Source organism: Malurus melanocephalus, unplaced genomic scaffold (genome assembly GCF_030028575.1).
Source record: "Malurus melanocephalus ecotype Western Australia unplaced genomic scaffold, MMel_1.1 scaffold_149, whole genome shotgun sequence".
Taxonomy (NCBI): Eukaryota; Metazoa; Chordata; class Aves; order Passeriformes; family Maluridae; genus Malurus; species Malurus melanocephalus.
In genome coordinates, this window is record NW_026623381.1 from 70,211 (window position 1) to 81,269 (window position 11,059).

Here is an 11,059-nt window from a genome sequence, read left to right on the forward strand (position 1 = left end):
GTGCGGGGGCCGCGGCCGCCCCGGCCATGCCCCCCGGAGCCTGAGGCCCGCGGCCGCGGGGCRCCCGCAGCATGCGGAGGATCCGGCGGCTGGTGCATCTGGTGCTGTTCTGCCCCTTCTCCAAGGGCCTGCAGGTACCGCCGGAGGAGGAGGGATGCGCCGGGATGGAGGATGCGGGCTCGGGGCCGCGCCGGGTCGGGGGATGCGCTGGGATGGGGGGATGCGGGCTCGGGGATGCCGCTCTCCGCATCCTGGCACCGGCCGTGCACAAAGGGACGCTCCGCCTCGGTCCCCCCGACAACGGTGCGAGGAGCTGGGGGCCGGGCACGGGCATCGCGGGGGTCTGGACTGACATTGCGGGGGTCTGGACCGGTACCGGGGGCCCTGGACCGGCACCGGGGGCCGCAGCGGTTGCATAACCCTCACCGCGCTCCGCCGTGCCGGAGCCTGGGAGTACCAGGGCAGCCCAGCCGGCAGCTCGCAGCTCTGGGTGATGCCGCCGATGCAGCAGGGCAGGGATGGCTCCTTCCTTCTCTTTTTTTTCTTTATTTTCCCCGGGGAGCTGCCTCGAAGCTCCAGGGATGTCAGGGATGCTGGAATGGGTGTTTTCTCTGCAGCYGTGGGATGAGAAACCCTGACTCTGGCAAAGATCCTGGACCACAGGGGTTATCCCAGARGGGATGAGGGGGCATGGGAGGGGTACCCGGTGGGCAGAGGGTGCTGGCAGGAGGTGGGTGCAGAGCTGGGACTGCTGTGGATCAAYCCCTGTGTTCCCAGGGGARCCACGGGGATGGAGCAGGATTCGGTGATGCTGCATCCATTTTGCCTTTGAAGTCAACCCCAGCCCAAAGTCACTTCCAGATCCTCCAGAGTCACCCTAAAACTAAACACAGCAACTCTCACAGGGTGACACCCTTAGTGCAGGGAAGGTGATGGGAGAGAAAGCCTCGTGCCTTGAGAATGAGGAACCCTCAAAATCCCAAATCCGACCAAAGCTCAGGGGAACCTCTCATTGAAATGCATCCTGCATCTCCACATTTTTTTTTCACCATTTAGGGGATGATGAAGCCAATGCTCCCTGTGCCATGCTCAGCCCACAGTCTTGACCCCCCTTCTTCACCAGGAAAGTGATGGATTCTAAGTCAGAATAAGCAAAAAGTGACATTTTGGCTATTCCAAGACRTGTCTGTCATGGGAAGTCCCTGAGAAAAGCCCTTTGCTGAGGGCAGGGGGCCTCCCTTACCCACCTGGGSAGTTTTGGGGGGCTGCTGTGCTGGGGGGGATCTCAGGGTCTCATGGTGTGTGTCTGACTTCAGGGCCATGAGCTGGTTCTCAGCTCACAGCAGCAGCCACCCACACTTTGTCTTTGCCAAGTCCTGGCTGTGCTTGGCTTCTTTTTAATTTAATTTCACGTTAATTAGCGGTGCCATTGCTCGACAGGCAAACYGAGCACCCTGGCCCGCTTCACACTTCTGGGTTTCCAATTAACAGGAGAAATGCCACAATCTCAAGGCAGACCTGGCTGTTTTCACCCTCACCTGCCCATTCCTGTGGCTCCTGACAGCTCCTGGTGTTTCAGAGGTGGGGATGGGTTTGAGCTACAGGACCCAGGCAAGGATCCTGGCAGGTTTTGAAGGCTCTGCACCCACTCAGATCCAGCCSTACCCCAGCAGCAGGTCAGGATCTCACCGGTGTGAGAAGGGTTTGGAGGTGCTCAAAGGCCAAGGGTTCTGTGAAATAATCTATAGAAATGGGATGGAATGGATTGTTTAATGCAAGGGTTTGTTCCCTGCCCTTTAGAAGTGCCGGGGATCTGCTCCGTGTTCCAGGAGCCAGGTGAGCAGCCCCCTGCATGAGAGGCCAGATGGCAGCAGCGCTGCTGGGCAGGGACAGGGGGGAACAAACAAAGCCAACAAAACCAAATCCTGCCCAGAGCATCACCCGTGAACTCCTGGGTTTGTTACTCACCTGCTCCCACATGCTGAGAGCTCCCCATGCCCGTGGGGCTTTGTAAGGGGGGTTCTGCTGAGAAGGGGCTCCCCAAAAAGGGGCAGAGCTGTGGCATTTCTGGGCTACCCCGGGCTGGCTCAGGGCAGGAGAGCAGGAGGGAGCCACAGCTCCTGGGGATGCACAGCATGCAGCTCCTTGCAGCCCAGCCCTGTAATCCCCCTGCTTTTAGGGAATTTTAAGTGACCTACTTGCAGCAGGAGTTGCATAAGAGACTGATGAATATATATAAAAAAGGCTGAAGGTTTCCCCAGCGCTCAGGTCGGTTTGCGTGGCAGACGCCGTCCTTGTCCAGCTGCTGCCGCCTTGGGCAGAGCCCTGCCCTTCAGAAAGGGTTCAAAAGCCTTTCCTTTCCCTTGCAGGGCCGCCTCCCGGGCATCAAGGTGAAGTACCTGCTGGTGGTGTGGCTGGGCATCTTCGTGGGCAGCTGGGTGGCCTACATGCACTACTCGTCCTACTCGGAGCTGTGCCGCGGCCACGTCTGCCGGATGATCATCGTGAGTGGCAGCACACAYTGGGGTGTGGGTGAGCTCTGGGAGCCCCAATTCCAGCCTCCCAAACCCCAAAACCGGGATGAGGAGCCTTCCCTAGCGCTGTCCCCACCATCACACAGAGCCCAGGGTGGGAGGGGTGACCTTACAATTTAATGGGATGTCAGAGGGAAGCAGCRTGGGCTGAGCCGTGTCTGTGCAGATGAAGCTGGAATGTCAGGGCAGGGAGCAGCATCTGTGGGCAGGGACAGTGCCACACCAGTCCCCCCGAGCTCCAGAAAGAAGAGGAGCAGCCAGTCCATGGTATCTGTCAGCTGCTATGTCCTAAGGAAAGCAGCAGAGCTCCTGGTGACAGCTTGGCTGGCTGTGTTTTGGGGTTTGCAGTGGGGTTCCCCATGGCATCCAGCAGGATGTCCCCAGCACGCTGTGCGTGCCCTGGGCATGGGAGGGGTCTCAGCCCAGCCCAGGCGAGGAGGGGGAGCCGGGCTCTGTCAGAACAAGCCTCGTTGATCAATCCCTCGGCAGAGAAGGGAGGCAGGAATTGCCATAACAACAGCGACGATCGTTTAATTTGATTTTCTGCCTGACTCCGACCGCGGGGTCTTGGGCGCTAATTCCTGCTCGGAGCTGGGGCTCCCAGACACCGTGTCTGGCCRTGTCCCCTGTCAGCAGGTCCAAGGGTTAATTCCCATCCACGGCAGGAAAAAAAAAAAAGGGAAAAGATGCAATGAATGTCTGCAGCTGCTGCTTGCAGCCCTGAGGCTGCCGTGCCCTCGCCGAGGAGCTGCAGAGCTGCAGCCTCTCCTGCCCAGGGATGGCCCCGGCTCCCAGCCCAGATCTGAGCCACTGTCCCCTGTCCCTGTCCCTGTCCCTGTCCCTGTCCCTGCCACACCCTGAGCAGCCTGAGCCTGTGCATCCTCATCCTCACCCCACTCCACTCTGCCCTCTCCTTCAGCCCTGGAAGTTCTCCCAAATCCCTGGATTTGCAGCAGCAGCATCCAGGAACAAATCCCTGTGGTTCCTCCAGCAGCACAGGGGGTCCCACCAGCCCAGCTCCACCATGCCCAAGGCACTGAACCATCYCTAAGGGCCAGCAGAAATCCATTCCTGTTTATTTCTCTCCTTGCCCTCCCCAGTGTGACCAGTACAAGAAAGGGATCATTTCTGGCTCCACGTGCAAGGACCTGTGTGAGGAGCGTGGCCTCCTGTTCCAGCACTGCCTCTCCTCCTCCCCCAGCCAGCAGGTAGGTCTGTGCCCCCACCATGGCAGGGGATGGGCACCCCATCACACCCTGGAGAACCCCCTCAGCCCATCCCAAAGCAGAACCCAGCTCCCTCTCCTTGCTGCTCTCCTCCCACCTCACCCTGTCCCTCTCCCTGCAGGTTTACAGAGGGCTCTGGAGGGACAGGGAGGTGATCATCAAATGTGGCATCGGGGAAGCCCTGARGGCTGACAGCCGCCCGGACTCTGTGCCCAGGAGGGATGTGGTGCTCTTYGACAAACCCACGCGGGGGACCTCGATGGATGAGTTCAAGGAAATGCTCCTCAACTTCCTGAAGGTCAGTKCAGGGCCCTGTGGGATCCCATGGGCCTGGGGTGGCCCCTGTGAGGTCAAAACACAGATTGTGTCCTTSCTTCCCCTTGGAGAGCTCCTCCTGCCTGTGCCCCCCAACCCGCTGCTGGGTGCTGGGCAGGGCTCTGTGCATGCACTGCATTAGAAAGAAAAGCCCCCATTCTCTCCCACGAATTGTTATCTGTGGGATTTCAGTAGCAGCATCCCTGGAGGCTGCTGTGCCACGGCTGTGGGCAGCATCTCTGATTTGGTGACCCCGGGAGTTACTCCTGCTGGGGCTTCTGCCACAGTGGGGGGATGGAACCTCCGGCAGGAGGGTCTAGAGCAGCCCTGAGGCTGGTGAAACCCTGCTGGAGCTGGATCTGCCCACACATGGTGTGGAACTGGAATTTCTGGAGTGTGGTCATCGTCTTCTCCTGTCCCCAGCTCAGTTCTTTGCTCCCCCATTTCGGTTTTGTGGAGATCTGCGATGGTCTGACACCGCTTCTTGTCCCGTTTGCAGTCCAAGCTGGGGGATCAGCCGTCACTCCCAGCCTTGGTGACCCGGATCATCACCATGGCAGACGTGAACCGCGACGGGAAAGTGTCCCTGGCAGAGGCCAAATCCATCTGGGCGCTGCTGCAGCTCAACGAGTTCCTCCTCATGTTCTCCCTGCACGAGAAGGAGCACACGGCCAAGCTGCTGGGGCACTGTGGGGACCTGTACGTCACCGAGAAGATCCCCCACACCTCCCTCTACGGGGTGGACATTCCCCCTTTCCTGCAGTCCCTGCTGCCTTCCATCATCCACCAGCTCATCCACCAGTGGTTCGCACCGGCCTGGCCCCGGCGCGCCAAGATCGCCATCGGCCTGCTGGAATTCGTGGAGGAAATCTTCCACGGCACCTACGGCAACTTCTACATCTGCGAGAGCGGCCTCAGGAACGTGGGCTACAACGACAAGTTCGACTTCAAAATGGTCAACCTGAGGAAGGTGGCGACSGAGATGACAATCAGAGGCTTCCTCAAGGGCCGTCACTGTGAGCAGAACGGGGACTGCACCTACGGGCGGGACTGCACGGCCACGTGTGACAAACTGCTGAAGCAGTGCAAGAGCGACGTGGTGCAGCCCAACCTGGCCAAGGTGTGCGCTCTGCTGCAGGATTACCTGCTCTACGGAGCTCCCCTGGAGCTGAAGGAAGAGCTGCAGAAGCAGCTCCGAACTTGCATGACCCTCAGCGGCCTGGCCAGCCAGATGGAAGTGCACCACTCCCTCGTGCTCAACAACCTCAAGACCTTGCTCTGGAAGAAGATTTCCAACACCAAATATTCCTAACGGGCGAAGCACGGCCTTGGAGTTTCCGATCTGCAATCTTGGCGTGCAGTCCAAGGGCTGAAGGCCTGTTTGTCCATTCTCTCCCCTCCAGGAAAAACACACCCTGGAGYTCAGCAGAGCTGCAGCCCCTTCTCCTTCATGGAAAACCAAGCATCATGACTTCCACCGCCCAGCAGGAGCACGGATCGGCCGGAGCTGGGGCACAGAGCCGGGCTGAGCAGGGGAGGAGGAAGACACGGAAAGGGATAAGGAAGCAGAGCCCAGCTGGATGCATCAAACTGTTCCTTGATGAACAGGAAAGCGATGGGAATGAATCATTCATGCTGTACTTGTCACATCTCCTTTTTGAGGAACGTCTCTGATGTAAATAAACAGCTTTTACGTGAATCACACACCCGTACATCAATAGCCACACAGCAGCCTGTTAAGTATCAGCTTGCTTGTGATCCAAAAAGGAGGAAAAGGTAAATTTCCCCCATTCAAAAGTCTCTCCTKAAAGTGTCTGAGTCATCTGCCATCAGATGCAGCTGTCACACAGGAAGCAGATAAGCTGTCTGTTCCAGCGTGGAGAATCGTGGCAATCCTTTGGTTCCATTTTTAAGTGCCTGACCCTGACAGTGATGCCGTGGCTTGTGTGAGGCTCCCYGCAGCTGCTCCTGTCCCCAGTGTGGAATTGGCAGCACAAGCCATTCCCTCACGTGTCGGCTCTGGAAGCGTCCRAGGCCAAGGATGGCTTAAAGGCAAAGGGCTAAACACGAACAGTTCTGACCCGTWAATGTGCCCCGGGTGCCAGTCCCCACCACTCTCAGAGCAGGGATAARCCAACCTCTCGGTTTAATTCTCCAAAAAAACTAAGCTGGGCTTGCCCTGCACAGGTTGAAGGTTAATACCAGAATAATCCAGTGCTTCTCTCATTATTAAAATGAATTTCCAGGCAAAGCTTTCAGCAGGTCTCCAGACAATTTTTTTTTGGCCGTGTCTGTACTCCCAGGGCTCTAACTATGGCTGTTCCTTTAAAAGCTCAATTATGGCAATCTCACAACTCTGGGCAGGGAGGAAGAGCTGGATAATCTCTCCCAAGGTTGCTCTGTTCCCAGCACAGTCATATTCCTGCCACTGGGCTCTGCCAACAATTCTTTAGGGAAGCTGATGTGCAGTCACAAAATAAAAATACACCTGACACTGCAGCACGTGGGAAGGAGATTGGCAGCAAGCACCAAGGCTTTGAGATCAGGATTTCCTTGTTCTTTAGGATCCCCATCACCTCTCACTGGAGATGTTTGGGTGTCAGGAGTGCTCTGTATCTCAGAGCCCCAGCACTCAGTCCCTGCAGTGTGACTGATCCATGGAAAAGCTGAACACTCCTAAGGGTTCTGTGTTTGAGCCCCTCGAGCCACCCTGGGCTGGGTACGGGCACTGCCGAGCTCCTGTRGGCAGGTGCAGGTTCACCTGCACGGGAGGGGAAGGCAGGACTGGAATTCACTGGAATTCTGTAATGAGGCTCCCCAACTCCTCATCCATTGTCCTGYATCCCCATGGCAACCAGCTCCCCTGACAGACTCATTTCCTCCTGCCATCAGCAAAGGAACCCAACACCCCCTGCCAAAATCCCCTCCTCAGGTCGTTAAAAAAGCCATTTTTCACCCTTCCCTCTGTTCTTTACTCCCACTAAATTCCYGCTGCTCCCTTCCTTCAAAGCAGTGTTAAAGCACCTGGGTAAAGGGAGAAAAACCCTTTCCTCCTAAATCAGAACCATTGTAAACATTTATGAAGTTCCAGGAAAGAGGCGGCCCTGTACCTGACAGTTTAATTGAAATAAAGACATTTGTGATGACAATTGTTCCATCACCAGCTCATTAATCCCCACCCCCGTGGCCCTGGACACTCCCAGGAATCRCTGCAGACTCACAGGCTCCAAGGAATTCTGCTCATYGCTAATAAAAAGCACRAWGTGAGYGCAGCTCATGGTTTACAAACCACARAGGAGAGGAATGAGTAAAGGCAAAGCTGCTTTACACTTAGATTCCTCCAGATTCCCCCTAGGAGAAGGAAAAAAAGCCAGGACACTCCCAGCTCTCACTGGATGCCACTGCTTCTGCAACAGAGCTTTGTGCCCAAGGCGATGGAAATAAAACTTTTAATATCTTTAAAATCATCCTTAAGTTCTCATATGCACAATTGTAAGTCTTAAATCCTACAATGGTTAAAAAATAGCATTACTTGGGGTGCTACAAATACACAGCATAATCATTTCAGTCTCGTAGGTGGCATCTTTATTTAGGTTTTTTTTTTTCATTTAAAACCTTCTAAACCATGTAGAGAAAACACAGATGATCAAGTTTTAGAAATCTCTGAGTTGTCGGATGCAGACGCTGCCAACCAGTTTTTAGTTGCCACGCTTGTCTGAGATTCTGCAACTCAAGGCATGATCTGCAAATAAAAAAGGGCCAAGAATGTCAGAAAAATTCAAAAACAGCCACAAAAAGGGAGCAGTAAGGTCATCACTAAGGAGTTAATGAACCCCTGCCATCCAGACTCTGCTGCCTCACTGTCTTGGAATTGTCCCARGATTTTTCACATCCCAGAGGAAATCTTTATAAAATGAAACCACATTTTAGGCAGTTATGAGTTGGGCTCTGTTATCAGGGTTTCCAAGGAAACTTTTAAAAGGGATTTCCTTYAGTCCAGAGCCACAGCAACACCCCAAATCCCACTGACTCTATTCCCTGCCTGCAAACCTGGGTGGCTCAAGACCCACAGCAGGGACAGAAGGACATGCCACGAATTTAGGAGTTCTTTGCCATGACATCAGAAAGGATTTGGAAAAATATCTGGCTGRGGAGTTTGGGAAAGGGATAATTAAAGAGCAGGATAGCTGGAGCCTGCTTTGGGTTATTCCATCACTCGCTAAGAATCCAAGGTGAGTTTGCCAACCTCGGTGCAGCGCCAAGCTATTAATAGTACAGGAAAAAAAAAAAAAAAATCTTGGCTTATTCCAGTTTTTAAAGCCATGACATAAACCAGGCCTGGATGATGAAGGGCTGTGCAATGCAGAGAGATTTTTAAAATCCACTTTCATGCAAAACATTCCGGTTTTGCACAGCTGAGAGCCAGGTGTTCCTTCAGTAAAGCAATACCCATGGCCCARGAGTGCTGCTTGGGGAAGGGCAGTTACAGTAAATACCAGCAGGAAAATGTTAATGGTTCTGCTGTGCCTCGCTCAGGGAAGTTCTAAAGAGACACTCATTAGCACTCAGTGCCCATGCAGGACCCCTGGTGYGAGGAAAGCCTGATGAAAAACCCCAAATACGGATTGCAGCGTTAAAAGAAGTCAGGAAATTTAAATAAAAGAGCCACATCTTYAAGCATAACCATATCCCCACAAGCTTATTAGCATTCCTTCCCAAAGCCTCTGCTGGAGGCAGTGACTTTTCCCAATTAAAGGGTTTGCTTTGCAGCCAGCCCCACTGAGGCACCTTTGGCCCTGTAATGGCCATTTAATGAGGTTTCCCATTTAGCACTGCCAGAGTCTGTAACTCACTGTAAAGCCTCAGGGTCACACTCTCTGCGTGGCCAGAGCTGCTCTCAGTTGTTTTTTGGTGTCTCCCAAGAAGGGACAGTGACCCTCAGCAGTATTTGGGTATAGGGACACCTGTGCTCCCTACTGTGCCAGCATTAAAACTTCACATTGTGCTCAATAAATTCCAATTTGCTTTTTGTCTGCTTTACCAGCCACATGAGAAAGTGAGATCTTGCTTTGGAAAACASGGCCAAGCATTCACTGCTGCAATAACGTCAGTTTAGAAGGACTTTAAGAGCCTTTGAGGTTTTAGCATTAATTTTTTCATTGATTTCTCTCCCATTGCTGCTTTGGAAACACACGAAGAAATAACAAAATACCCACCTTTGACATTTGAAAACTTTCCTGAGTTGTCCTGCTCTAAAGTCACTGTAAGAAGGAAAAATATCTTGAGTTTGGGTTTTTTTTTGTAGAGTATTGAGTTGGKTTTGTTTGATCTGTGTGTCTTTATCCCCCCTAAAGCCAAGCTTGGTTACAAAGATGCATTTCAGGAGATTGTGATTGCACCTTCTGCTCCAACTCTTGGAAATCAAGACGTTGGGAGTGTTTTACCCATGCTGGGAACAGGGTGCAATTTCCTCCATATGCCAAATCCACACCCAACTGTTTCTAACCCTGTCCATATTTTGGAAACAATTAAAGTGCTTGTTTCCCCCACCTCCTCCACTGCCAGGTGCAATTCCTGATCCCTGTACAAGTCAAAGTGTCCTTTCACAGGCAGCACTCAAGATCTCACAGGCCATGAAGGCTTGTTGAGRGTAAAAATAGAATTCAGGGGTAGAGCTGACACTTGTATTTGTCCTTGCAAAATGAAGGAACACCCTTCCCCTGCTGCAGCTAAAACTGGYACTGTTTTAACTGCTCTTCAAAGGAATTGTGCTCCACCACCTTCTGATTCTCTGGAGGGAGTGGAAACAACTTAAAGCAACTCCTCTCYGACCTCTGATGATATTAACAGGTCAGGAAAGCCAGATTTCAAGGACTCAGGATTATTGGAATGAATAATATCAGAATTTGCTGYTGCTCACAAGAGCATGTAGTGACAGAACACAGGGGAATTGCTTTACAGTGAAAGTTTATATGAGATATTGAAATCCTTCCTTGGGAGGAGCTGGGATGGATTTCYCAGAGCAGCTGGATCCCTGGAAGTGCCCAAGACCAGGCTGGACAGGGCTYRGARCACCYTGGGACAGTGGAAAGTGTCCCTGATTAAGAATGGATTGAAGGGCAATGTCAGCTGCTGCATCCTGCCCATCCCTCCCCATTCCCCATTTACATTAAAGCAAAAAGAACAGGATAAGCAGTCAGTGTCAGGTTGTTGAGCAATCCTGGGAGCTCACAGGGCTCAGAGCACCAGGGAAGACATCGCCTGTTCCTTTCTGCCACCGAATGACACAAACGTGGCACTGCAGCCACGCCTGCAACACGAGATGGGGCAGGGGCTGGGCAYCACCCCCAGCACTGCAGCTCACCTGGGCTCTGGGGCATCTCCAGCTCTGCCACGGCTCACAGCTGCCTCTGGAAAAGCAAGAAATACATGGAYAGGGTTTAGACACATCCCAAAACCTGGTTACATGGTTACTGTTTCATTGGCAACAGGAATTTAGAAGGAATAAATTACCAGCACGGGAATATTTTTATTTTTTAATAGGATTAAGGTCTGTGACTCCTGGTGCTGTCACCAAGTTGCCACGTGGCTTCAGACAGATCAACTCATCCATCTGAAACACAAGTGGCACCCACAGGATCTGATCTTCAAGGCGAAATAATCAGAAAGCCACGCGCAGCGTTTCTGCAGCACAGATCAAACAGAACTTCTGTCTTGTTACATCCACATCTCACATTTAAAGCAGGTCAGAGTTAGCTTTCCCCAGACTCCCATGAAGCAGCTGATTAATGAATGTCAGGCTATCAATCACTCTGAGTGCTCACGGGGTGCAGAACAAACGAGCGTAGAATATAGCCTGGGTCTCTCTTGCCACTCATTGACACAAAGATGCCACAGCAGCCATCTCTGCAACGCCAGTGGCAGGCTGGGGAGAAAAAATATCCCATAAAGACTGGAAAAACATAATTATGGGTGGATGTGCAT

General features: G+C 53.0%; 1 protein-coding gene, 1 long non-coding RNA gene and 2 other non-coding genes across 4 annotated transcripts; 1 reads left to right on the plus strand and 3 right to left on the minus strand.

Moving 5' to 3' along the window:
- The first annotated feature begins 8 nt into the window (after nucleotides 1-8).
- Nucleotides 9-7,224, plus strand: DIPK1B (divergent protein kinase domain 1B). Its single transcript, XM_057371525.1, has 5 exons — nucleotides 9-134; nucleotides 2,370-2,504; nucleotides 3,635-3,742; nucleotides 3,882-4,058; nucleotides 4,575-7,224. The coding sequence occupies exons 1-5, from the start codon at nucleotides 72-74 to the stop codon at nucleotides 5,385-5,387; spliced, it is 1,296 nt and encodes a 431-aa protein (XP_057227508.1). The 5' UTR covers nucleotides 9-71; the 3' UTR covers nucleotides 5,388-7,224.
- Nucleotides 7,225-7,441: 217 nt separating this feature from the next.
- On the minus strand, nucleotides 7,442-11,053 carry LOC130576678 (uncharacterized). Its single transcript, XR_008965692.1, has 3 exons — nucleotides 10,440-11,053; nucleotides 9,292-9,336; nucleotides 7,442-7,817 (listed from the first exon to the last, which is right to left on the minus strand). It is a non-coding gene; the product is annotated as an uncharacterized LOC130576678 (long non-coding RNA).
- Nucleotides 10,274-10,407, minus strand: LOC130576737 (small nucleolar RNA SNORA17). Its single transcript, XR_008965701.1, has one exon. It is a non-coding gene; the product is annotated as a small nucleolar RNA SNORA17 (small nucleolar RNA).
- LOC130576731 (small nucleolar RNA SNORA17) lies at nucleotides 10,867-11,000 on the minus strand. The gene has a single exon (XR_008965696.1). It is a non-coding gene; the product is annotated as a small nucleolar RNA SNORA17 (small nucleolar RNA).
- Nucleotides 11,054-11,059: the final 6 nt, after the last annotated feature.